This window comes from Drosophila serrata, unplaced genomic scaffold (assembly GCF_035046125.1).
Source record: "Drosophila serrata isolate PLE 108 unplaced genomic scaffold, ASM3504612v1 contig_217, whole genome shotgun sequence".
NCBI lineage: Eukaryota > Metazoa > Arthropoda > Insecta > Diptera > Drosophilidae > Drosophila > Drosophila serrata.
The window spans coordinates 3265045-3292970 of NW_028257115.1; the positions used below are offsets into that span (position 1 = coordinate 3265045).

Consider the following 27926-nt stretch of genomic DNA (forward strand, 5'->3'; position numbering starts at 1 on the left):
CCCGCTAATTGAGTGCTAAAAATAAAATGCAAATGAAATGTCTACTTTAGTCAACGTTTTGTAGCCTTTCAAATTTATGAGCCCAATTTGTTTCAGTTTTAATATTAATTGTGCATGAGTTAAAGACGACACGATGGCCGTGAAAGAGTTCTATGTAAGTTGAATGTAGGAAATATATCTTGGGATATTTTAAGGATTTTCTTAGTAATATTATAAATGCTTTACCATTCTTCATTCAAATGTCAGCTCGTTTTTTTTAACATTTTTAAACCCATTCAAGCGGCAAACTAACTCAAGCTTATCTCATCTGCTACTCTTTCGGCAACATTTGATCCGGGTTAATCCTTGCTGTCCACTGCAGGGTCTCGCCTACTATTTCCAGTTTGGTCCTAGACCCCCCGACCCACACCCTGGTCACTCAGCACTCGAGGCTTCCATCAGGCAGCTCGTTAATGGCCGCTCATTTGTGTGTCAGTGAGCTATGAATAAGCAATTCCTGCCCATCTGATTCTCCTCCAACTGTCCGCAGCTGGAGATGAAAGTTTTGTGGCCTCTGGTCAGATTCCCAACCAGCAGAAGCTGCGGCAACAGCAGCAACAGGCAACTCGAGTAAGTCCTGGACCCAGGGATCCAGGACGAAAAGGGAAGGCCAAAAGGTTCGCCTATTATGTATGATATTGTGTGTCTGTGTGTAGGAAGTGTGTAACCCGAGAAGCGGGCCCAGCCAGCAGCTTTGAAGTGAGGCCAGGTAATTGGTTAATTATTAGGCCTTGTTTGCTATCCCGACTTTGGCCTCCGGGCCACTCTGCTCAGCAGGAAGCTAGGGAAATGCCCGGATAAAATTTAATGGGTAGCCGTCGCCTCGGATTACACAATCGGTCAACTGGCAGTTATGGACACAACATTTTCACATCACTAATTAGAGAGACGTCTCTGCCTTGTTCACTTAAAACCGACCAAATTTCAGGATTCTCATAGAGTCCAGGAAAATGTAGTTGTCAGGACAGATATACCCTTAAAAAGTGTAGGGGTATTAGCTAGTCTGTGGGTTTAGATCGCTTGGAATTTATTAGTCATAGAATTTGTACTCTTAATACCATTCAATTAATTATATTTACTAATATATATATTTATTTATACTAGAAAAACAAAAAGAGTATTTAAAACTGCTCTTGGTACAAAATTTTGTAACTTGATTTGCTCTGAATATGCAGGTGAAGCTGGAATTGTGGGGACAATGCCACAACGAGAACGAAGCCAACACTGTTCGTAATCATTTTTCACTGCAACTTTTCATTTTCTTTTTCCACACACACACGGAAAAGTCACACACAGTGACAGAAGCATGCACACCTGTGCGTAGGTTTGGCTCTTGACTTTTGAGTCAGAAAATTAATAGCCTGACCACAGAAATTCTTGTAATATTCGTTGGGATTTTGTCCAGCAAAGAGTGGGCCCATTTTGTGTCGCAGCTATCAAAGCAATTTTCCCATTGTTTGCCCAACTTGTTGTAGTTTCTGTTTGCGTTTGCCATTTTAATTAAGTCAAAGTGTTTGCTTTACATGAACAAAAAAAAAAAAAAAAGAAATTTGTAACAGAAAAAGTCGAGAGTAAAAAACAATAAACATTCCTGAGTAAATATTTTTGTTATATGAAGCCTTGCTAGTTTATGCACTCAGTCTGAATGTAATTTCAGACTGTTGATGGGTTTTAATTCCTGGTTCTCGATTGTCATTCCGATTTATTATTATTTAATAAATATTTGGAACCAATGAATGCCAAATGAGAGGGAAAATAAAGCATATCCAAGAATTAAAACGAGGGGAAATGTATTTTAATTTAAATTTTATTCCCATTATTACTAGTCTGAATTATATTTTAGCAAATGAGAGAAATAATAATGAAGTTTGAAAGTGATGTGACTAAGTTTACAAACGAGAGCTCACGTACTGAATCTAAAATCTTTTAAAAATAGCAAAGTTAAAAAATAAGTTTAATAAAAAAGTTTAAGCGTTCAAGAAATAAAAAGAGTCTAACGTTACCAAAAACTTACCCCACACAGTTTAAAACATTTCTGATCATAATTTATAGATGAGCTTCTGGTTTCTCCTAGAGAATATTAAACTAATGAAAAATAGACATTTACACAAATCCTGGGTGTGTGTTTTTAGCAGGATATCATCAGCTCGGCTCTAGGCAGGTGAAATCCCTGAAGTTGGAGGACACCAAGTGGCACAAAAACACGTACGCAGAGCCCCCGCCAGGTGAACTATGTACGACAAGGACACTCAACTAGCTGGGGATAGACAGGGGGCGGGGCGAGGCGGGGATTTGTGTGAGTCCCGTTTAGTATCCTTACCAGCAAGGAGGCGGGCTAAAATGCCGTCAGTCGGGCCTTGACAACGGCCCAAAGAGGAGGGAGAGGAAAGAACGGTGGGCGAAATAAAAAACGCATATTGCGTAAATTTCGATGTCAAAGGCGGAGGCAGGTCACAAAGTCGCTTGCGGATGCGGACTCTCATTCGGATTCGGATTCGGGAGGATTCGAAGGAGCCAGGGAGCCCAAGTCGAGGAGGGCCAAGAGCCCTGGGAGTCAGGTGCGTGTGCGGCACTTATGAGTGGCACTTAGTCTGGCCTAATACCCATCATTAGAGCATTTAACAGGAAACACGTGACGCTGCATAGCAGCCACCCATACCCCACCACCACATCAGCTCCTGCTCCTCGTCCTGCCCTCGCTCTCATCCTGAAACAGTGGTATTCGGGGTAAAAAGAGGATGTGCCACTTTAAACACGGCCTACAGTTTTCACACCCGAAAAGGATTTGTCAAAGCTGGCTTTTAAAGTGCCACACACAGTGGCAGCCGTAGGTGGTGAGCCCAAGACACAGTGGTTTCAGATCCTACACTGATTGTGCCCTGGAAATGTAATTAATTTCAAATTTATTCTTTGTTCTAAAGCCGGTGGCTAAGCATCGCGTTAGTACCGTGGCTTACATAAGGAGATTGCGAATTTATCGGTTGCTTGACTATATTTATTATTAACCAAACGATTAGACAGCTAATTTGTCTGATAGCCGGTATTTGTGCGCCTTTTAAGTCTTAATTGTAGCAGGTAAATAAGGCGCATTATCTTAAGATCAGATTAAGATATTTAAAGCATCGTCTGGAGTTGTAAGATGTGTTGGAAGGTCCCTTGTAAGTAATACGATTTATTCGTATATTTTTAACGTTATATGACCAATTAAAGTTTAAAAAACTCGTAGCTTAGCCAAGAAAGCATTAATTTCAATTTGAAAAGCTTTCCTGTGCTAGTTTTTATTAGGTTAATAAATCTGCATACTCAATAATCAATATAAAAATATTAAAATTTTTATCAATTTTTGACAATTATAACGATTTATTTTAACCCCTTATGAAAATTTAAAATTTTAACAAAATTTGGAAAATGGTATATTCTTTCTTGACATTGCTAGATCGATTCTGTTTTTATTGCTGATCAAGAATGGTATATGGTATTAATATTTGGTATTTACGGTTAATTATTGTTACTTACATAAATGTAAAAACTTTTTCCCAAAAGTTAAAATTTCAAAGGCAACAAAAAGAACATGAAAAGTTAAATACTGGCTACATGTCACAGACTCAGACATGCGGTCTTTTAATCCAGTTAAAAGTAAGAAAAGTTTATAATAGATTGCAGTATATGGCTAAATTAAGTTTTACATATGTTACACAATGACAGCGATGCCGGGATGATGGTTGATTCGTTGGTCCGGGCCAGAAGTAGCGTCCGATACTCTTTGGAATGCGCTGCAGCAGACAATGTGGCAAGGGTGACTTAGTAGACTCTGGCTTGGAACGCCTTCGCTCAAACCACACCCGTGGGTCGCACATTGGTTGGCGGCGGAGCGCTACTGGGCTTGGTCATGATGTCCATGGCGTTCTTGAACAGCTGCGTCCTCACAAAGTCCGTGGCGGCGCTGTTGAGATCCTTGCTAGCGCCGTAGTTGCACTTTATGTAGCCGTATAGATTGGCGGCATTCAGCGCGATCGCGATCATCACCAGAAGCAGCCACTTGAACTTCAGCCCAAAGAGGGCCATTAGGAAGAAGAGGCCCCAGAACACCGGGCAGAGGATGAGGCCCAGCCAGAAGACGCGCTGCTCGTGCTTGTTAACGCGGCTCTTGAAGGATTCAGAAGACTACGTTTCATCATCAAGGGAATACGTTTGGCCTAACGTAATTACTCACATTTTTCGACTCGAACACCCAATGGGACTTGCCGTCATCGTCGACGTAGTTCCACCAGCGCAGGCCCACCAGCAGCCGACCGGAGATGTTCTTCACCGTCCAGAAGTCAGCCGAAAGGAAGAGCACCACGAACACGAAGCTGGTGATGAAGGAGTCACTGAACCAGCCGCAGAACATGTAAATCACGATGGCGGCTCCCCTGAAGAACAGGTGGAAGAACGTGACGTATGGGTGCCTGCATAAGAGGAGGAGGGATTAATGGGTGAGAACAGCTGGCACTTTGACACAGAGCGACTTCTGCCTACGTGTATTTCTGGCCCGCCTGACTGGGATCCCGCATCTCGTCCTCCTCGCCAAATGGTATCGTGTCATCGTCGAGCAGCGGCACCTACACAACAAGTAAGATAAGTTAGTAAGGCTTTCCCAGGGTTTTCCGGAGGGGAATTTTATTCTCGGTGAAAGAAAACCTCGGGTTTGTCGGGGTGGCACACCAAAAAGCGGGTTGTTAGGTGTTAATTGCGGCATACATACATTTCTTACCGTTGCGGATGCCATACTTTATGTTGCTTCTTGGCTTTTGTTGACTAATGACTCTTATTTCATAGAATTAAGTGTTTTTGATGTATTTTTAATGTATTATATTTCACTCAACTTTTTTGTTGTTTTTGTTTTCCAGCTGCAAAAATATCGATAGCAGTCCCCTGCTCAGAAACTGGTCACACTCAGCCCTATTGACATTGGCACTAGAGATGGGCACCGCAGATAGCGATGTTTTTTAATTAAATTGGTTTTATTTAATAATTTAATTTAATTTAAATTAACGCTCTATCGCAGGGACATAGAAAAAATAACAAACGACAATATAAGTTTATTTTGTTAGTAGAGAAATTTAAATTTAAATTTAGAAAGATTTCATTTACGTTCATTTCATCATCATCGGCTTAAAATGCTTCCGCAAAAATGTTTGAAACTTGAGATAAAGCAGTTCACATAATTTATATAAATTCAATTTGAACAGAAATATGTACAAAGATAGAAACTGGTAAAAAGTATTATTTAATTTAAACTAATTTTACTTATTTAGTATAGTTTTAAGATACTCTGTTTTTAAATGGCGTTGCCAGGCTGATAATACAATTCGACAAGTTGGCAGCCTTGGACGCGAGAACGAGAAATGAGCAAGTAGTGGAAAGTTCCAACAAGATGGCAGACCCAGGCTATTGACTGTGCGCATTATTTTAAAACCAAACGGACAAACGAAGACGCCTGCGCCCACGGATTTCTTAGGAATTTGTGCTTAAAAGCAGTTCAGAAGGGATTAATCTGTACATATAAGTTAATAGGTTGCAAAGTAAGTTGCAGAAAAAGTGAAAAAACAAGGATTTCCAGGCGGCGCACATTCACACGGGCACGCATACAAGTGCAACTGCCGGCGTCACTTTTGGACTGTACGCGGTAAAAACAGGAATAATTGATTTAAATTGCCTGCAATGGATGTATCCAGTGGAAATACATCGCGGCAGCCGCCCAAGAAGTCAAACCAAAACATTCAGGTGTATGTGCGCGTCAGGTAAGTGTGTCCGCGGCTGTAAGATGCAACGGAATGCGACTTCTGACTTTTCATCCCTTCCCGCAGGCCCCTGAACTCGCGGGAGAGATGCATCCGTTCTGCCGAGGTCGTGGACGTAGTGGCGCCCAGGGAGATAGTAACACGCCATACCCTGGACTCCAAGCTGACCAAGAAGTTCACCTTCGACCGCAGCTTCGGGCCCGAATCCAAGCAGTGCGATGTGTACTCCGTGGTGGTGTCTCCTCTGATCGAAGAGGTCCTGAACGGCTACAACTGCACGGTCTTTGCCTATGGTCAAACGGGAACGGGCAAGACGCACACCATGGTGGGCAATGAGTGCGCCGAACTGAAGTCCTCTTGGGAAGATGTGAGTTTAATTAAAAAAACCTTTTATAACCAAATCCTCTTCAAACTATTTGCCTACCTGCTAGCCTTAATTGCTATCAAGCAAAGGGTTTATGCCAGGCTTTTAGCAAGAATGGTAAAAGGCCAACCGGAAAACCGGTTTCTTAGCTGTAGAAAAACCAATCTATACCATTTCTAATCTAATTCCCGTTTAGGACTCTGACATTGGCATTATTCCGCGAGCTCTGAGTCACCTCTTCGACGAGTTGCGCATGATGGAGGTGGAGTACACGATGCGCATCTCATACCTGGAGCTGTATAACGAAGAGCTGTGCGATCTGCTATCCACTGATGACATGACCAAGATTCGTATTTTCGACGACAGCACCAAGAAGGGTTCGGTTATCATCCAGGGCCTTGAGGAGATACCTGTGCACAGCAAGGATGATGTGTACAAGCTGCTGGAGAAGGGCAAAGAGCGCCGGAAGACGGCAACTACTTTGATGAACGCACAATCCTCACGATCTCACACTGTCTTTTCGATTGTGGTCCACATAAGAGAGAATGGTATCGAGGGCGAGGATATGTTAAAGATCGGCAAATTGAATCTGGTGGATCTGGCTGGCAGCGAGAACGTCTCGAAGGCGGGCAACGAAAAGGGTATACGTGTCCGAGAGACGGTAAACATTAATCAGAGTCTGCTGACGCTTGGCAGGGTGATCACAGCCCTTGTGGACCGTGCTCCCCACGTTCCCTATCGCGAATCAAAGCTCACCCGGCTGCTCCAAGAGTCGCTGGGTGGCAGGACCAAGACCTCCATCATAGCCACCATCTCACCGGGCCACAAGGACATCGAGGAGACGCTCAGCACCTTGGAGTACGCCCATCGGGCCAAGAACATACAAAACAAGCCCGAGGTGAACCAGAAGTTGACCAAGAAAACGGTGCTCAAGGAGTACACAGAGGAGATCGACAAGCTCAAGAGAGATCTCATGGCTGCCAGGGATAAGAATGGCATCTACTTGGCCGAGGAGACCTATGGCGAGATGACCTTAAAGCTGGACTCGCAGAACCGCGAGCTCAATGAGAAAATGCTGCTGCTGAAGGCCCTAAAGGATGAGCTCCAGAACAAGGAGAAGATCTTTAGTGAGGTGAGCATGTCGCTCGTAGAAAAGACTCAGGAGCTGAAGAAGACTGAGGAGAACCTCATGAACACCAAGGGATCGCTGCTGCTTACCAAAAAGGTGCTGACCAAGACCAAGCGGCGTTACAAGGAGAAGAAAGAGTTGGTGGCCTCGCACATGAAGACTGAACAGGTTTTGACCACACAAGCAAAGGAAATCCTAGCCGCAGCCGATCTGGCCACCGATGATACCTATCAGCTCCACGGAACTATAGAGAGGCGACGCCATGTGGACGCCGAGATTCGAAAATCCTGCGATAAGTTTAAGGATCGAATGCAAGACAACCTGGAGATGATTGGCGGCAGTCTGAGCCTGTATTTGGAACAGGATGCAGCCTCCAAGGCGAGTCTGAGCGCAGAACTGGGTGAGCTTCCCAAATAGATTAATCCTACATCAAATATTTAATTTAAATATATTCCTTTTAATTTCCTTCAGAGAACTCCAGCAATGTGAGCCAACGACTCGCCAGCAATGCCACCAAAAGCATTGCGACGCTGATGGAAATCTGCAGCCAATCTTTGGCAGATCAGGCCCAACTGCAGAAGCAGTTGATCAATGAAATATCACAGAGCTGCGATCAGCACACTCAGAAGCTGGTCGCCCAGATGCTGGATCAGATGCAGCAGCGCGAGCAGCAAATGAGCAGGGACATTCAGGTGAACCTGCAGGAGATGGAGGAGAATAACCAGCGCCACAAGGCCATGCTAGACTCCATGCAGGAGAAGTTCTCCCAGATAATTGACAGCAGTTCCCAGTCTCTGGAAAACCATGTTGCCAAAGTAAAGCAGCAGCTAGATGAGCTCAGCGGTATGAGTGTGCCGGATGGTGAGCACCTGAAGCAGCTCCAGGAGGAGCTGGCCAATGAACAGGCGCTGGCAAGGCAGGAAGAGGCTCTGCTTGAGTCCCTAATGATGCAAATGGAACAGATTAAAAATTTAAGGGCCAAGAACACCAAAAGTATGTCTGAACGCATCGGTCAATTGGGAGAGAATCGCTTGGCCAGAAATAAGCACATCGATGCGACCCAGTCTGGTATACAGGATTACCAAAAGTTGGGTGCCGTAGCCTCTCAATCCGCCCGAAAGGAACTCAGCGGCCAAATGGAGGCGGGAATGCTATGCCTAGACCAAAGCATCGCCAAATGCTCCATGCTCCAGGTGCACTTGCAGAATCTCGGCCAAGAGTGCGCCAAACAAACAGATGTCAATGTGCAGGCTAGCCGCCTGCACCAGGTGTCGCTCAAAGAAATCTGCCAAAAGAGCGACAAGCTACTAGAGGAGCTACAGGGAAAACAGAAGGTCCATCTTGAGGAATTTGCTAGCGAGAAGCAGCAGCTCATTACCGAGGACAGGCAGCGGTTCAGAGGCCATTCCACTTTAGCCAGCGACCATGTGCTTGAGATGACTCGTCAAACTACCGAACATGGGGCACTACAGCGCCAGCAGCTGCAGATCTGCGAACAGGAGGTGACGCGCTTCCAACAAAGCGAGCTTAAGACGTACGCACCCACTGGGACCACTCCCTCAAAGCGGGACTTTGTGTATCCACGATCACTGGTGGCCACGTCGCCGCATCAAGATATCGTAAGGCGATATCGCCAGGAGCAGGATTGGTCTGACTTGGACACAACGGCCACCATAGACGAGGTAACTAATGAGCTTTAAACATAGTTGCAAAAATTATAATATATTTATTTAAATTTTACAGTGCAGTGAAGGTGAGGATGATGCTTCGTCCCTGCACTCTGTCCAGGAGCTCTCCGAGACGGAAACCATAATGAATTCCACGCCCATTGAAGGCGTGGATGGCATCAATAAAAAGCGTGGCAGTGGCACTAGGAACTCGAATTCGAATGCTTTGAAGCCTCCGGTAGCCAGCGGAGGAAGCAGTGGCAAACGCAGTAGCTCCTTATCCCGCTCCCTAACGCCCAGCAAGTCTTCGCCAAGAAATTCACCAGCCTTCAACCGGGTAAGTCAAGGGAACAGCCGTCCAGCTAAACGCTGCGCAAACAGCCCCCGCTGATTATTTATTTGCATATTGCTTTTATTTACCATATTCCCAGCATAACAAAGAAAACGTGGCCTGATTGCATTGATGTCCCTCGCCGTACTCATCCCAGTAACTCACTTGAATCGTTTTGTTTGTTTGGCTCTTTTCAATATTCTCTTTATTATTAATCTGTATATCAAACATTGGAATTTCGTACAATTATTATTTAAATAAACTTAGTATGCTATGTAAAGTTAACGAAAGCCTTTAAGAATTGAGTTCAAGGCCGTTGGGTCAAGTTTAACTTACAGATTCAAGTTTCAGTAATTGAAGAGGATTCTTATCAAGTGAAAAGGTAATATTAGTAGAACTTGTATATATAAAGTTAAAGAGTTCTCTTAAAGAATGACTAAACTTCAAATTCAAATTTCATTCGTTTTTGTTATGAAAACCCATTGGAGATGATTCCAATTTAAAATATTCCTAAAAGATGTACAAGTATAAGCAAAAATTGCGTATACTTTTATATTTTTTGGCTTGCTTAAAACGACATTAGTACTTAATCCTCATCGTGATCGTCGTCATCGTCCTTGAGAATGCCCAGGCGACGAGCCACTTCCTTGACATTAGCTATAAACTCCTCCTGAACAAGATTGAAGCTCATGGCCAGCAAAGCGATGCCGAAGAGCAGATACAGCGAACAATAGGCAATGGACTGCTCAGATTCATCTTTGACTCCCTTCGCTGGAACAAAGTCTCCAAATCCTGAAAAGTAGATCAAATTATGTCATCATCAAACTTAAATTAAAGTTACAACTCCTCACCAATAGTTGTCAGTGTGATGAAGCAGAAGTAGGCGGAGTCCAGAAAAGACCAGTTCTCCCAATAGGCAAAGAGAACAGCTCCACCAAGGATGTAACTGACCACCAGAAAGACGCATAACCAAATGGGCACGGGACGGTCCTTGGGCAGCAGATCACCGTAGTCGCCATACTCATCACCATACATAGAGTCATCGTCATCATAGTCGTAGCTGGGTCGACGACGGATTTGACGCTGGACTGGAAAACCCATGGGTGACATGATCCTTGGCGAGGGAGGAAGACGTTCGGTTCTCTCTCTACGTCTGTTCCTTCTTGGTTCCCGACTTCTGGAGCGATGGCGTTCTACAGGATAGTCCTCGTAGTGGTCACCATAAAGCGAACCCTCATCGAAGCTCTCTTCTACGTACTCCTCGTAGCGTCCCTGCGAGTGGCCACGTCGATCTCTGCGATGGTCCCGTCCATTTCTTGGAGCATCGTAATCCGGCAGTTCCAGATGATTGCCATAACGTGAAGACTGCCTGCCCAAACTTCCAGCCCTCCTGCCATTATTCTGACGATGGGAACTGTGAGGTGGTGGTTGCGGAGATCTCTCCCTTTCACGATCCCTCTGGCGTTGTCGTTGGTGAGCGGATCTGGGCATGGATTGGCTTCTTGGAGCTGCATGTCGTCTGTGGCCGCTTCCTCCGAAATCGTCCAAGGCGTACCTGTTCGGAATAATTGGAGTTTTCCTCACCACATCCTCATCTACATCTTCGTAGTGCGAGGACACGTGCCTGGGATCCACGGACTTGGCTCTACTCCTCCCAGGAGCCGAGTGAAGACGATGCAGTTCCTTGGAAGCCCTTGAAGAATCCTGGTTATGCGGCGATCGAACCGAACGCACACTGGCTGCCCTTTTGGCTGGCGGTGCAATGTCGCTAAAGTCTTCGATGGAGCCGGCATCCAAGTGGGATCTGGAGTACCGCTCCCTTTCTACCGTATGCCTATCCCTCATCCGATCCCGTTGCCTCTGACGGCTGCTATAACGTTGTGAGCGATTCAGAGTCTGTGTCTCGTACTCATCCCCGTAAACGGTGTGACGCTGGCGAGGATCGTGATGCAAGTGCTGCTGCTGCTGCTGATGACGACGATTGCGTCCGCCACCACTTGAACGATGTCCGAACTCCCGGTCGTCGTAGCCCCTGCCCATTGTCCGCAGTTCCGGGTCGGAGTAAGCATGTCCCATGGAGGGCCCCAGACCAGAATCATTGCCCGACCGTTGGGTCATCTTCATGGAGCGTCGGAACGAGGGCGGCGGCTGGGAGCGGGCATTCCGCTGCGACCGCATGGATCGCTGCCGAGAGCGGGCATTCCTTGGCCTCTTGGCTGTGCGGGTGCACACATAGCAACAGATTCGCCAGTACAAAAACCTGGTGAGTATCGGATTTCATGTATTCGGTAAATTATAAATGTATATTCTAAAATGTATTTATTAATGTAATTATTTTGTTAATAGCTGTGAACTTACCGAAATGATGTGGCCATGACATCTCCAATGTTGGACAGACAGATCAGCATCAGTGGAATGCCCACAATGGCGTAGAAAATCGTTGTCACCTTGCCCCAATCCGTGCGCGGCGAGATGTGGCCATAGCCTGTCCAGAAAATTACGGGGGAATAATAAATTACTTTGGCTCCAAACGGTGAGTTTGATTTCATATTATTTTCATTGCTTTACCTTCAACCTTGTGACCGCAAAAGTTCTTGAAATGCTAATATGTCTAAGACCCGCTAAGGCTTAATCTATCTGCCCTTCATTTTGTACAAGCCAAGCCCATTATCGCTCCGAAAAGTAACAGAAAACAAAAACAAACAATTGCCAACCATGGTATTTCAAGTCTACCGCCTTTGGCGTTTGAGGAAGTGTTTAAATTCATAGATAGCACTCTTTACCCCTTCTCACTGAGTTCTAAGTTGATGGGCGTCGGTCACTAAACCCATTTGTGTTTAAGCCATAAATCCATATCGGGGGAATTGTGCACACGAGAGACCACCAAACTAAGTTCTCATCATCATCAAAAACGGAATCAAATAAGCAACTGAAATATTATACTTTAAAGTGAATAGCGACGGGTTGACTGCCCTCACCTAATAATTTGATTTAGTCGTGTAAAAATTTGAATTGTTTTGTATATAAAAGGGTTTACAAGCAGATTAGCGTAAGATTATTAGGCCTTTTCGTTATCTCTATTTAAACAGCAGATAAATTTAAAAAATTAAATTTGTTGTCAAATTTTGGCAATTTTAATGATTAACCCCTTATAAAATTTTCAATTTTCGGAAAAATGTCAAAAATTTATTTCTTGACCGGACATGGCTAGAACGATTGGGCTGTTGATGCTGATCAAGAATATATATGGTTTATAGGGTCGGAAATGACTCCTTCACTGCGTTTTAATCTTCTGACTGAAGCTATACTCAGCAAAAAGGTATAAAAACAGACAATTTTCTTACATAATCGCAGTTTTCCGAACATCATATTTAAGCCAAAATAGCATTAATTTTGATTCGGAAAGCTCTTCTGTGCAAGTTTTTATAGCACTAACAAATCTGCATACTGCGTTTGTTGATGCTGTTATAAGTTTCTGACTAAAATTATAATAACCTGCAAAAAGGTATAAAAACAGGCATTTTTTCCCAAAAATCATAGTTTAAAAAAACTCATAACTAAGCCAAAAAATCATTAATTTTAATACGGAAAGCTGTTCTATGCTAGTTTTTAGTAGATTAACAAAGCTGCGTACTCAGTTTTCAAATTTAAAAAATTCAATTTGTTGTCAAATTTTGGCAATTTTAATGATGTAACCCCTTATAAAATTTTCAATTTTCGGAGAAATGTCAAAAATTTATTTCTTGACCGGACATGGCTAGAACGATTGGGCTGTTGATGCTGATCAAGAATATATATGGTTTATAGGGTCGGAAATGACTCCTTCACTGCGTTTTAATCTTCTGACTGAAGCTATACTCAGCAAAAAGGTATAAAAACAGACAATTTTCTTAAATAATCGCAGTTTTCCGAACATCATATTTAAGCCAAAATAGCATTAATTTGTATTCGGAAAGCTCTTCTGTGCAAGTTTTTATAGCACTAACAAATCTGCATACTGCGTTTGTTGATGCTGTTATAAGTTTCTGACTAAAATTATAATAACCTGCAAAAAGGTATAAAAACAGGCAATTTTTCCCAAAAATCATAGTTTAAAAAAACTCATAACTAAGCCAAAAAATCATTAATTTTAATTCGGAAAGCTGTTCTATGCTAGTTTTTAGTAGATTAACAAAGCTGCGTACTCAGTTTTCAAATTTAAAAAATTCAATTTGTTGTCAAATTTTGGCAATTTTAATGATGTAACCCCTTATAAAATTTTCAATTTTCGGAAAAATGTCAAAAATTTATTTCTTGACCGGACATGGCTAGAACGATTGGGCTGTTGATGCTGATCAAGAATATATATGGTTTATAGGGTCGGAAATGACTCCTTCACTGCGTTTTAATCTTCTGACTGAAGCTATACTCAGCAAAAAGGTATAAAAACAGACAATTTTCTTAAATAATCGCAGTTTTCCGAACATCATATTTAAGCCAAAATAGCATTAATTTTGATTCGGAAAGCTCTTCTGTGCAAGTTTTTATAGCACTAACAAATCTGCATACTGCGTTTGTTGATGCTGTTATAAGTTTCTGACTAAAATTATAATAACCTGCAAAAAGGTATAAAAACAGGCAATTTTTCCCAAAAATCATAGTTTAAAAAAACTCATAACTAAGCCAAAAAATCATTAATTTTAATTCGGAAAGCTGTTCTATGCTAGTTTTTAGTAGATTAACAAAGCTGCGTACTCAGTTTTCAAATTTAAAAAATTCAATTTGTTGTCAAATTTTGGCAATTTTAATGATGTAACCCCTTATAAAATTTTCAATTTTCGGAAAAATGTCAAAAATTTATTTCTTGACCGGACATGGCTAGAACGATTGGGCTGTTGATGCTGATCAAGAATATATATGGTTTATAGGGTCGGAAATGACTCCTTCACTGCGTTTTAATCTTCTGACTGAAGCTATACTCAGCAAAAAGGTATAAAAACAGACAATTTTCTTAAATAATCGCAGTTTTCCGAACATCATATTTAAGCCAAAATAGCATTAATTTGTATTCGGAAAGCTCTTCTGTGCAAGTTTTTATAGCACTAACAAATCTGCATACTGCGTTTGTTGATGCTGTTATAAGTTTCTGACTAAAATTATAATAACCTGCAAAAAGGTATAAAAACAGGCAATTTTTCCCAAAAATCATAGTTTAAAAAAACTCATAACTAAGCCAAAAAATCATTAATTTTAATTCTGAAAGCTGTTCTATGCTAGTTTTTAGTAGATTAACAAAGCTGCGTACTCAGTTTTCAAATTTAAAAAATTCAATTTGTTGTCAAATTTTGGCAATTTTAATGATGTAACCCCTTATAAAATTTTCAATTTTCGGAAAAATGTCAAAAATTTATTTCTTGACCGGACATGGCTAGAACGATTGGGCTGTTGATGCTGATCAAGAATATATATGGTTTATAGGGTCGGAAATGACTCCTTCACTGCGTTTTAATCTTCTGACTGAAGCTATACTCAGCAAAAAGGTATAAAAACAGACAATTTTCTTAAATAATCGCAGTTTTCCGAACATCATATTTAAGCCAAAATAGCATTAATTTTGATTCGGAAAGCTCTTCTGTGCAAGTTTTTATAGCACTAACAAATCTGCATACTGCGTTTGTTGATGCTGTTATAAGTTTCTGACTAAAATTATAATAACCTGCAAAAAGGTATAAAAACAGGCAATTTTTCCCAAAAATCATAGTTTAAAAAAACTCATAACTAAGCCAAAAAATCATTAATTTTAATTCGGAAAGCTGTTCTATGCTAGTTTTTAGTAGATTAACAAAGCTGCGTACTCAGTTTTCAAATTTAAAAAATTCAATTTGTTGTCAAATTTTGGCAATTTTAATGATGTAACCCCTTATAAAATTTTCAATTTTCGGAAAAATGTCAAAAATTTATTTCTTGACCGGACATGGCTAGAACGATTGGGCTGTTGATGCTGATCAAGAATATATATGGTTTATAGGGTCGGAAATGACTCCTTCACTGCGTTTTAATCTTCTGACTGAAGCTATACTCAGCAAAAAGGTATAAAAACAGACAATTTTCTTAAATAATCGCAGTTTTCCGAACATCATATTTAAGCCAAAATAGCATTAATTTTGATTCGGAAAGCTCTTCTGTGCAAGTTTTTATAGCACTAACAAATCTGCATACTGCGTTTGTTGATGCTGTTATAAGTTTCTGACTAAAATTATAATAACCTGCAAAAAGGTATAAAAACAGGCAATTTTTCCCAAAAATCATAGTTTAAAAAAACTCATAACTAAGCCAAAAAATCATTAATTTTAATTCGGAAAGCTGTTCTATGCTAGTTTTTAGTAGATTAACAAAGCTGCGTACTCAGTTTTCAAATTTAAAAAATTCAATTTGTTGTCAAATTTTGGCAATTTTAATGATGTAACCCCTTATAAAATTTTCAATTTTCGGAAAAATGTCAAAAATTTATTTCTTGACCGGACATGGCTAGAACGATTGGGCTGTTGATGCTGATCAAGAATATATATGGTTTATAGGGTCGGAAATGACTCCTTCACTGCGTTTTAATCTTCTGACTGAAGCTATACTCAGCAAAAAGGTATAAAAACAGACAATTTTCTTAAATAATCGCAGTTTTCCGAACATCATATTTAAGCCAAAATAGCATTAATTTGTATTCGGAAAGCTCTTCTGTGCAAGTTTTTATAGCACTAACAAATCTGCATACTGCGTTTGTTGATGCTGTTATAAGTTTCTGACTAAAATTATAATAACCTGCAAAAAGGTATAAAAACAGGCAATTTTTCCCAAAAATCATAGTTTAAAAAAACTCATAACTAAGCCAAAAAATCATTAATTTTAATTCTGAAAGCTGTTCTATGCTAGTTTTTAGTAGATTAACAAAGCTGCGTACTCAGTTTTCAAATTTAAAAAATTCAATTTGTTGTCAAATTTTGGCAATTTTAATGATGTAACCCCTTATAAAATTTTCAATTTTCGGAAAAATGTCAAAAATTTATTTCTTGACCGGACATGGCTAGAACGATTGGGCTGTTGATGCTGATCAAGAATATATATGGTTTATAGGGTCGGAAATGACTCCTTCACTGCGTTTTAATCTTCTGACTGAAGCTATACTCAGCAAAAAGGTATAAAAACAGACAATTTTCTTAAATAATCGCAGTTTTCCGAACATCATATTTAAGCCAAAATAGCATTAATTTTGATTCGGAAAGCTCTTCTGTGCAAGTTTTTATAGCACTAACAAATCTGCATACTGCGTTTGTTGATGCTGTTATAAGTTTCTGACTAAAATTATAATAACCTGCAAAAAGGTATAAAAACAGGCAATTTTTCCCAAAAATCATAGTTTAAAAAAACTCATAACTAAGCCAAAAAATCATTAATTTTAATTCTGAAAGCTGTTCTATGCTAGTTTTTAGTAGATTAACAAAGCTGCGTACTCAGTTTTCAAATTTAAAAAATTCAATTTGTTGTCAAATTTTGGCAATTTTAATGATGTAACCCCTTATAAAATTTTCAATTTTCGGAAAAATGTCAAAAATTTATTTCTTGACCGGACATGGCTAGAACGATTGGGCTGTTGATGCTGATCAAGAATATATATGGTTTATAGGGTCGGAAATGACTCCTTCACTGCGTTTTAATCTTCTGACTGAAGCTATACTCAGCAAAAAGGTATAAAAACAGACAATTTTCTTAAATAATCGCAGTTTTCCGAACATCATATTTAAGCCAAAATAGCATTAATTTGTATTCGGAAAGCTCTTCTGTGCAAGTTTTTATAGCACTAACAAATCTGCATACTGCGTTTGTTGATGCTGTTATAAGTTTCTGACTAAAATTATAATAACCTGCAAAAAGGTATAAAAACAGGCAATTTTTCCCAAAAATCATAGTTTAAAAAAACTCATAACTAAGCCAAAAAATCATTAATTTTAATTCTGAAAGCTGTTCTATGCTAGTTTTTAGTAGATTAACAAAGCTGCGTACTCAGTTTTCAAATTTAAAAAATTCAATTTGTTGTCAAATTTTGGCAATTTTAATGATGTAACCCCTTATAAAATTTTCAATTTTCGGAAAAATGTCAAAAATTTATTTCTTGACCGGACATGGCTAGAACGATTGGGCTGTTGATGCTGATCAAGAATATATATGGTTTATAGGGTCGGAAATGACTCCTTCACTGCGTTTTAATCTTCTGACTGAAGCTATACTCAGCAAAAAGGTATAAAAACAGACAATTTTCTTAAATAATCGCAGTTTTCCGAACATCATATTTAAGCCAAAATAGCATTAATTTTGATTCGGAAAGCTCTTCTGTGCAAGTTTTTATAGCACTAACAAATCTGCATACTGCGTTTGTTGATGCTGTTATAAGTTTCTGACTAAAATTATAATAACCTGCAAAAAGGTATAAAAACAGGCAATTTTTCCCAAAAATCATAGTTTAAAAAAACTCATAACTAAGCCAAAAAATCATTAATTTTAATTCTGAAAGCTGTTCTATGCTAGTTTTTAGTAGATTAACAAAGCTGCGTACTCAGTTTTCAAATTTAAAAAATTCAATTTGTTGTCAAATTTTGGCAATTTTAATGATGTAACCCCTTATAAAATTTTCAATTTTCGGAAAAATGTCAAAAATTTATTTCTTGACCGGACATGGCTAGAACGATTGGGCTGTTGATGCTGATCAAGAATATATATGGTTTATAGGGTCGGAAATGACTCCTTCACTGCGTTTTAATCTTCTGACTGAAGCTATACTCAAAAAAAAGGTATAAAAACAGACAATTTTCTTAAATAATCGCAGTTTTCCGAACATCATATTTAAGCCAAAATAGCATTAATTTTGATTCGGAAAGCTCTTCTGTGCAAGTTTTTATAGCACTAACAAATCTGCATACTGCGTTTGTTGATGCTGTTATAAGTTTCTGACTAAAATTATAATAACCTGCAAAAAGGTATAAAAACAGGCAATTTTTCCCAAAAATCATAGTTTAAAAAAACTCATAACTAAGCCAAAAAATCATTAATTTTAATTCGGAAAGCTGTTCTATGCTAGTTTTTAGTAGATTAACAAAGCTGCGTACTCAGTTTTCAAATTTAAAAAATTCAATTTGTTGTCAAATTTTGGCAATTTTAATGATGTAACCCCTTATAAAATTTTCAATTTTCGGAAAAATGTCAAAAATTTATTTCTTGACCGGACATGGCTAGAACGATTGGGCTGTTGATGCTGATCAAGAATATATATGGTTTATAGGGTCGGAAATGACTCCTTCACTGCGTTTTAATCTTCTGACTGAAGCTATACTCAGCAAAAAGGTATAAAAACAGACAATTTTCTTAAATAATCGCAGTTTTCCGAACATCATATTTAAGCCAAAATAGCATTAATTTTGATTCGGAAAGCTTTTCTGTGCTAGTTTTTATAGCACTAACAAATCTGCGTACTGCGTTTGTTGATGCTGTTATAAGTTTCTGACTAAAATTATAATAACCTGCAAAAAGGTATAAAAACAGGCAATTTTTCCCAAAAATCATAGTTTAAAAAAACTCATAACTAAGCCAAAAAATCATTAATTTTAATTCGGAAAGCTGTTCTATGCTAGTTTTTAGTAGATTAACAAAGCTGCGTACTCAGTTTTCAAATTTAAAAAATTCAATTTGTTGTCAAATTTTGGCAATTTTAATGATGTAACCCCTTATAAAATTTTCAATTTTCGGAAAAATGTCAAAAATTTATTTCTTGACCGGACATGGCTAGAACGATTGGGCTGTTGATGCTGATCAAGAATATATATGGTTTATAGGGTCGGAAATGACTCCTTCACTGCGTTTTAATCTTCTGACTGAAGCTATACTCAGCAAAAAGGTATAAAAACAGACAATTTTCTTAAATAATCGCAGTTTTCCGAACATCATATTTAAGCCAAAATAGCATTAATTTTGATTCGGAAAGCTCTTCTGTGCAAGTTTTTATAGCACTAACAAATCTGCATACTGCGTTTGTTGATGCTGTTATAAGTTTCTGACTAAAATTATAATAACCTGCAAAAAGGTATAAAAACAGGCAATTTTTCCCAAAAATCATAGTTTAAAAAAACTCATAACTAAGCCAAAAAATCATTAATTTTAATTCGGAAAGCTGTTCTATGCTAGTTTTTAGTAGATTAACAAAGCTGCGTACTCAGTTTTCAAATTTAAAAAATTCAATTTGTTGTCAAATTTTGGCAATTTTAATGATGTAACCCCTTATAAAATTTTCAATTTTCGGAAAAATGTCAAAAATTTATTTCTTGACCGGACATGGCTAGAACGATTGGGCTGTTGATGCTGATCAAGAATATATATGGTTTATAGGGTCGGAAATGACTCCTTCACTGCGTTTTAATCTTCTGACTGAAGCTATACTCAGCAAAAAGGTATAAAAACAGACAATTTTCTTAAATAATCGCAGTTTTCCGAACATCATATTTAAGCCAAAATAGCATTAATTTTGATTCGGAAAGCTCTTCTGTGCAAGTTTTTATAGCACTAACAAATCTGCATACTGCGTTTGTTGATGCTGTTATAAGTTTCTGACTAAAATTATAATAACCTGCAAAAAGGTATAAAAACAGGCAATTTTTCCCAAAAATCATAGTTTAAAAAAACTCATAACTAAGCCAAAAAATCATTAATTTTAATTCGGAAAGCTGTTCTATGCTAGTTTTTAGTAGATTAACAAAGCTGCGTACTCAGTTTTCAAATTTAAAAAATTCAATTTGTTGTCAAATTTTGGCAATTTTAATGATGTAACCCCTTATAAAATTTTCAATTTTCGGAAAAATGTCAAAAATTTATTTCTTGACCGGACATGGCTAGAACGATTGGGCTGTTGATGCTGATCAAGAATATATATGGTTTATAGGGTCGGAAATGACTCCTTCACTGCGTTTTAATCTTCTGACTGAAGCTATACTCAGCAAAAAGGTATAAAAACAGACAATTTTCTTAAATAATCGCAGTTTTCCGAACATCATATTTAAGCCAAAATAGCATTAATTTGTATTCGGAAAGCTCTTCTGTGCAAGTTTTTATAGCACTAACAAATCTGCATACTGCGTTTGTTGATGCTGTTATAAGTTTCTGACTAAAATTATAATAACCTGCAAAAAGGTATAAAAACAGGCAATTTTTCCCAAAAATCATAGTTTAAAAAAACTCATAACTAAGCCAAAAAATCATTAATTTTAATTCGGAAAGCTGTTCTATGCTAGTTTTTAGTAGATTAACAAAGCTGCGTACTCAGTTTTCAAATTTAAAAAATTCAATTTGTTGTCAAATTTTGGCAATTTTAATGATGTAACCCCTTATAAAATGTTCAATTTTCGGAAAAATGTCAAAAATTTATTTCTTGACCGGACATGGCTAGAACGATTGGGCTGTTGATGCTGATCAAGAATATATATGGTTTATAGGGTCGGAAATGACTCCTTCACTGCGTTTTAATCTTCTGACTGAAGCTATACTCAGCAAAAAGGTATAAAAACAGACAATTTTCTTAAATAATCGCAGTTTTCCGAACATCATATTTAAGCCAAAATAGCATTAATTTTGATTCGGAAAGCTCTTCTGTGCAAGTTTTTATAGCACTAACAAATCTGCATACTGCGTTTGTTGATGCTGTTATAAGTTTCTGACTAAAATTATAATAACCTGCAAAAAGGTATAAAAACAGGCAATTTTTCCCAAAAATCATAGTTTAAAAAAACTCATAACTAAGCCAAAAAATCATTAATTTTAATTCGGAAAGCTGTTCTATGCTAGTTTTTAGTAGATTAACAAAGCTGCGTACTCAGTTTTCAAATTTAAAAAATTCAATTTGTTGTCAAATTTTGGCAATTTTAATGATGTAACCCCTTATAAAATTTTCAATTTTCGGAAAAATGTCAAAAATTTATTTCTTGACCGGACATGGCTAGAACGATTGGGCTGTTGATGCTGATCAAGAATATATATGGTTTATAGGGTCGGAAATGACTCCTTCACTGCGTTTTAATCTTCTGACTGAAGCTATACTCAGCAAAAAGGTATAAAAACAGACAATTTTCTTAAATAATCGCAGTTTTCCGAACATCATATTTAAGCCAAAATAGCATTAATTTTGATTCGGAAAGCTCTTCTGTGCAAGTTTTTATAGCACTAACAAATCTGCATACTGCGTTTGTTGATGCTGTTATAAGTTTCTGACTAAAATTATAATAACCTGCAAAAAGGTATAAAAACAGGCAATTTTTCCCAAAAATCATAGTTTAAAAAAACTCATAACTAAGCCAAAAAATCATTAATTTTAATTCGGAAAGCTGTTCTATGCTAGTTTTTAGTAGATTAACAAAGCTGCGTACTCAGTTTTCAAATTTAAAAAATTCAATTTGTTGTCAAATTTTGGCAATTTTAATGATGTAACCCCTTATAAAATTTTCAATTTTCGGAAAAATGTCAAAAATTTATTTCTTGACCGGACATGGCTAGAACGATTGGGCTGTTGATGCTGATCAAGAATATATATGGTTTATAGGGTCGGAAATGACTCCTTCACTGCGTTTTAATCTTCTGACTGAAGCTATACTCAGCAAAAAGGTATAAAAACAGACAATTTTCTTAAATAATCGCAGTTTTCCGAACATCATATTAAAGCCAAAATAGCATAAATTTTGATTCGGAAAGCTCTTCTGTGCAAGTTTTTATAGCACTAACAAATCTGCATACTGCGTTTGTTGATGCTGTTATAAGTTTCTGACTAAAATTATAATAACCTGCAAAAAGGTATAAAAACAGGCAATTTTTCCCAAAAATCATAGTTTAAAAAAACTCATAACTAAGCCAAAAAATCATTAATTTTAATTCGGAAAGCTGTTCTATGCTAGTTTTTAGTAGATTAACAAAGCTGCGTACTCAGTTTTCAAATTTAAAAAATTCAATTTGTTGTCAAATTTTGGCAATTTTAATGATGTAACCCCTTATAAAATTTTCAATTTTCGGAAAAATGTCAAAAATTTATTTCTTGACCGGACATGGCTAGAACGATTGGGCTGTTGATGCTGATCAAGAATATATATGGTTTATAGGGTCGGAAATGACTCCTTCACTGCGTTTTAATCTTCTGACTGAAGCTATACTCAGCAAAAAGGTATAAAAACAGACAATTTTCTTAAATAATCGCAGTTTTCCGAACATCATATTTAAGCCAAAATAGCATTAATTTGTATTCGGAAAGCTCTTCTGTGCAAGTTTTTATAGCACTAACAAATCTGCATACTGCGTTTGTTGATGCTGTTATAAGTTTCTGACTAAAATTATAATAACCTGCAAAAAGGTATAAAAACAGGCAATTTTTCCCAAAAATCATAGTTTAAAAAAACTCATAACTAAGCCAAAAAATCATTAATTTTAATTCGGAAAGCTGTTCTATGCTAGTTTTTAGTAGATTAACAAAGCTGCGTACTCAGTTTTCAAATTTAAAAAATTCAATTTGTTGTCAAATTTTGGCAATTTTAATGATGTAACCCCTTATAAAATTTTCAATTTTCGGAAAAATGTCAAAAATTTATTTCTTGACCGGACATGGCTAGAACGATTGGGCTGTTGATGCTGATCAAGAATATATATGGTTTATAGGGTCGGAAATGACTCCTTCACTGCGTTTTAATCTTCTGACTGAAGCTATACTCAGCAAAAAGGTATAAAAACAGACAATTTTCTTAAATAATCGCAGTTTTCCGAACATCATATTTAAGCCAAAATAGCATTAATTTTGATTCGGAAAGCTCTTCTGTGCAAGTTTTTATAGCACTAACAAATCTGCATACTGCGTTTGTTGATGCTGTTATAAGTTTCTGACTAAAATTATAATAACCTGCAAAAAGGTATAAAAACAGGCAATTTTTCCCAAAAATCATAGTTTAAAAAAACTCATAACTAAGCCAAAAAATCATTAATTTTAATTCGGAAAGCTGTTCTATGCTAGTTTTTAGTAGATTAACAAAGCTGCGTACTCAGTTTTCAAATTTAAAAAATTCAATTTGTTGTCAAATTTTGGCAATTTTAATGATGTAACCCCTTATAAAATTTTCAATTTTCGGAAAAATGTCAAAAATTTATTTCTTGACCGGACATGGCTAGAACGATTGGGCTGTTGATGCTGATCAAGAATATATATGGTTTATAGGGTCGGAAATGACTCCTTCACTGCGTTTTAATCTTCTGACTGAAGCTATACTCAGCAAAAAGGTATAAAAACAGACAATTTTCTTAAATAATCGCAGTTTTCCGAACATCATATTAAAGCCAAAATAGCATAAATTTTGATTCGGAAAGCTCTTCTGTGCAGGTTTTTATAGCACTAACAAATCTGCATACTGCGTTTGTTGATGCTGTTATAAGTTTCTGACTAAAATTATAATAACCTGCAAAAAGGTATAAAAACAGGCAATTTTTCCCAAAAATCATAGTTTAAAAAAACTCATAACTAAGCCAAAAAATCATTAATTTTAATTCGGAAAGCTGTTCTATGCTAGTTTTTAGTAGATTAACAAAGCTGCGTACTCAGTTTTCAAATTTAAAAAATTCAATTTGTTGTCAAATTTTGGCAATTTTAATGATGTAACCCCTTATAAAATTTTCAATTTTCGGAAAAATGTCAAAAATTTATTTCTTGACCGGACATGGCTAGAACGATTGGGCTGTTGATGCTGATCAAGAATATATATGGTTTATAGGGTCGGAAATGACTCCTTCACTGCGTTTTAATCTTCTGACTGAAGCTATACTCAGCAAAAAGGTATAAAAACAGACAATTTTCTTAAATAATCGCAGTTTTCCGAACATCATATTTAAGCCAAAATAGCATTAATTTGTATTCGGAAAGCTCTTCTGTGCAAGTTTTTATAGCACTAACAAATCTGCATACTGCGTTTGTTGATGCTGTTATAAGTTTCTGACTAAAATTATAATAACCTGCAAAAAGGTATAAAAACAGGCAATTTTTCCCAAAAATCATAGTTTAAAAAAACTCATAACTAAGCCAAAAAATCATTAATTTTAATTCGGAAAGCTGTTCTATGCTAGTTTTTAGTAGATTAACAAAGCTGCGTACTCAGTTTTCAAATTTAAAAAATTCAATTTGTTGTCAAATTTTGGCAATTTTAATGATGTAACCCCTTATAAAATTTTCAATTTTCGGAAAAATGTCAAAAATTTATTTCTTGACCGGACATGGCTAGAACGATTGGGCTGTTGATGCTGATCAAGAATATATATGGTTTATAGGGTCGGAAATGACTCCTTCACTGCGTTTTAATCTTCTGACTGAAGCTATACTCAGCAAAAAGGTATAAAAACAGACAATTTTCTTAAATAATCGCAGTTTTCCGAACATCATATTTAAGCCAAAATAGCATTAATTTTGATTCGGAAAGCTCTTCTGTGCAAGTTTTTATAGCACTAACAAATCTGCATACTGCGTTTGTTGATGCTGTTATAAGTTTCTGACTAAAATTATAATAACCTGCAAAAAGGTATAAAAACAGGCAATTTTTCCCAAAAATCATAGTTTAAAAAAACTCATAACTAAGCCAAAAAATCATTAATTTTAATTCGGAAAGCTGTTCTATGCTAGTTTTTAGTAGATTAACAAAGCTGCGTACTCAGTTTTCAAATTTAAAAAATTCAATTTGTTGTCAAATTTTGGCAATTTTAATGATGTAACCCCTTATAAAATTTTCAATTTTCGGAAAAATGTCAAAAATTTATTTCTTGACCGGACATGGCTAGAACGATTGGGCTGTTGATGCTGATCAAGAATATATATGGTTTATAGGGTCGGAAATGACTCCTTCACTGCGTTTTAATCTTCTGACTGAAGCTATACTCAGCAAAAAGGTATAAAAACAGACAATTTTCTTAAATAATCGCAGTTTTCCGAACATCATATTTAAGCCAAAATAGCATTAATTTTGATTCGGAAAGCTCTTCTGTGCAAGTTTTTATAGCACTAACAAATCTGCATACTGCGTTTGTTGATGCTGTTATAAGTTTCTGACTAAAATTATAATAACCTGCAAAAAGGTATAAAAACAGGCAATTTTTCCCAAAAATCATAGTTTAAAAAAACTCATAACTAAGCCAAAAAATCATTAATTTTAATTCGGAAAGCTGTTCTATGCTAGTTTTTAGTAGATTAACAAAGCTGCGTACTCAGTTTTCAAATTTAAAAAATTCAATTTGTTGTCAAATTTTGGCAATTTTAATGATGTAACCCCTTATAAAATTTTCAATTTTCGGAAAAATGTCAAAAATTTATTTCTTGACCGGACATGGCTAGAACGATTGGGCTGTTGATGCTGATCAAGAATATATATGGTTTATAGGGTCGGAAATGACTCCTTCACTGCGTTTTAATCTTCTGACTGAAGCTATACTCAGCAAAAAGGTATAAAAACAGACAATTTTCTTAAATAATCGCAGTTTTCCGAACATCATATTTAAGCCAAAATAGCATTAATTTTGATTCGGAAAGCTCTTCTGTGCAAGTTTTTATAGCACTAACAAATCTGCATACTGCGTTTGTTGATGCTGTTATAAGTTTCTGACTAAAATTATAATAACCTGCAAAAAGGTATAAAAACAGGCAATTTTTCCCAAAAATCATAGTTTAAAAAAACTCATAACTAAGCCAAAAAATCATTAATTTTAATTCGGAAAGCTGTTCTATGCTAGTTTTTAGTAGATTAACAAAGCTGCGTACTCAGTTTTCAAATTTAAAAAATTCAATTTGTTGTCAAATTTTGGCAATTTTAATGATGTAACCCCTTATAAAATTTTCAATTTTCGGAAAAATGTCAAAAATTTATTTCTTGACCGGACATGGCTAGAACGATTGGGCTGTTGATGCTGATCAAGAATATATATGGTTTATAGGGTCGGAAATGACTCCTTCACTGCGTTTTAATCTTCTGACTGAAGCTATACTCAGCAAAAAGGTATAAAAACAGACAATTTTCTTAAATAATCGCAGTTTTCCGAACATCATATTTAAGCCAAAATAGCATTAATTTTGATTCGGAAAGCTCTTCTGTGCAAGTTTTTATAGCACTAACAAATCTGCATACTGCGTTTGTTGATGCTGTTATAAGTTTCTGACTAAAATTATAATAACCTGCAAAAAGGTATAAAAACAGGCAATTTTTCCCAAAAATCATAGTTTAAAAAAACTCATAACTAAGCCAAAAAATCATTAATTTTAATTCGGAAAGCTGTTCTATGCTAGTTTTTAGTAGATTAACAAAGCTGCGTACTCAGTTTTCAAATTTAAAAAATTCAATTTGTTGTCAAATTTTGGCAATTTTAATGATGTAACCCCTTATAAAATTTTCAATTTTCGGAAAAATGTCAAAAATTTATTTCTTGACCGGACATGGCTAGAACGATTGGGCTGTTGATGCTGATCAAGAATATATATGGTTTATAGGGTCGGAAATGACTCCTTCACTGCGTTTTAATCTTCTGACTGAAGCTATACTCAGCAAAAAGGTATAAAAACAGACAATTTTCTTAAATAATCGCAGTTTTCCGAACATCATATTTAAGCCAAAATAGCATTAATTTTGATTCGGAAAGCTCTTCTGTGCAAGTTTTTATAGCACTAACAAATCTGCATACTGCGTTTGTTGATGCTGTTATAAGTTTCTGACTAAAATTATAATAACCTGCAAAAAGGTATAAAAACAGGCAATTTTTCCCAAAAATCATAGTTTAAAAAAACTCATAACTAAGCCAAAAAATCATTAATTTTAATTCGGAAAGCTGTTCTATGCTAGTTTTTAGTAGATTAACAAAGCTGCGTACTCAGTTTTCAAATTTAAAAAATTCAATTTGTTGTCAAATTTTGGCAATTTTAATGATGTAACCCCTTATAAAATTTTCAATTTTCGGAAAAATGTCAAAAATTTATTTCTTGACCGGACATGGCTAGAACGATTGGGCTGTTGATGCTGATCAAGAATATATATGGTTTATAGGGTCGGAAATGACTCCTTCACTGCGTTTTAATCTTCTGACTGAAGCTATACTCAGCAAAAAGGTATAAAAACAGACAATTTTCTTAAATAATCGCAGTTTTCCGAACATCATATTTAAGCCAAAATAGCATTAATTTTGATTCGGAAAGCTCTTCTGTGCAAGTTTTTATAGCACTAACAAATCTGCATACTGCGTTTGTTGATGCTGTTATAAGTTTCTGACTAAAATTATAATAACCTGCAAAAAGGTATAAAAACAGGCAATTTTTCCCAAAAATCATAGTTTAAAAAAACTCATAACTAAGCCAAAAAATCATTAATTTTAATTCGGAAAGCTGTTCTATGCTAGTTTTTAGTAGATTAACAAAGCTGCGTACTCAGTTTTCAAATTTAAAAAATTCAATTTGTTGTCAAATTTTGGCAATTTTAATGATGTAACCCCTTATAAAATTTTCAATTTTCGGAAAAATGTCAAAAATTTATTTCTTGACCGGACATGGCTAGAA

The 27926-nt window shown here is 36.8% G+C and overlaps 3 protein-coding genes across 8 annotated transcripts in view; 1 reads left to right on the forward strand and 2 right to left on the reverse strand.

The window, feature by feature from the left end:
• Window positions 1-9598, forward strand: part of Klp61F (Kinesin-like protein at 61F) — a 68386-nt gene extending 58788 nt beyond the window's left edge. The window contains exons 2-7 of the mRNA XM_020958116.2: window positions 4929-5822; window positions 5889-6189; window positions 6383-7715; window positions 7787-8997; window positions 9059-9319; window positions 9414-9598. Of these exons, the coding sequence (XP_020813775.2) occupies window positions 5743-5822; window positions 5889-6189; window positions 6383-7715; window positions 7787-8997; window positions 9059-9319; window positions 9414-9437 (3210 nt within the window). The 5' untranslated portion in view covers window positions 4929-5742 and the 3' untranslated portion in view covers window positions 9438-9598. The remainder of the gene's footprint in view (window positions 1-4928; window positions 5823-5888; window positions 6190-6382; window positions 7716-7786; window positions 8998-9058; window positions 9320-9413) is intronic.
• On the reverse strand, window positions 3619-4997 carry LOC110188517 (putative Golgi apparatus membrane protein-like protein CG5021). Of its 4 annotated transcripts, none has more exons than XM_020958257.2 (4): window positions 4793-4997; window positions 4558-4640; window positions 4253-4487; window positions 3619-4185 (listed from the first exon to the last, which is right to left on the reverse strand). In XM_020958257.2, the coding sequence occupies exons 1-4, from the start codon at window positions 4805-4807 to the stop codon at window positions 3871-3873; spliced, it is 648 nt and encodes a 215-aa protein (XP_020813916.1). In that variant the 5' UTR covers window positions 4808-4997; the 3' UTR covers window positions 3619-3870. The 4 variants fall into 4 exon arrangements, with proteins under 4 accessions (XP_020813916.1, XP_020813914.1, XP_020813915.1 ...); XM_020958255.2 differs by having other exon boundaries at window positions 3619-4203; window positions 4793-4994; XM_020958256.2 differs by having other exon boundaries at window positions 4784-4990.
• galene (potassium two pore domain channel subfamily K member galene) overlaps window positions 9487-27926 on the reverse strand; it is a 59208-nt gene continuing 40768 nt past the window's right edge. For all 3 annotated transcript variants that reach the window (XM_086829767.1, XM_086829769.1, XM_086829770.1), the window contains exons 4-6: window positions 11672-11798; window positions 10165-11573; window positions 9487-10105 (exon numbers count right to left, since the gene is read on the reverse strand). In XM_086829767.1, the coding sequence (XP_086685893.1) occupies window positions 9900-10105; window positions 10165-11573; window positions 11672-11798 (1742 nt within the window). In that variant the 3' untranslated portion in view covers window positions 9487-9899. The remainder of the gene's footprint in view (window positions 10106-10164; window positions 11574-11671; window positions 11799-27926) is intronic.

Coding starts and splice junctions, on each gene's coding strand:
- LOC110188517 (XM_020958254.2), bottom strand. CDS start 4,807: ATGGCATCCGCAACGGTAAGAAAT. Junction 4,641..4,783: donor CATCCGCAACGGTAAGAAAT/GTATGTATGCCG, acceptor CTTGTTGTGTAG/GTGCCGCTGCTCGACGATGA. Junction 4,204..4,252: donor GGGTGTTCGAGTCGAAAAAT/GTGAGTAATTAC, acceptor GATGAAACGTAG/TCTTCTGAATCCTTCAAGAG.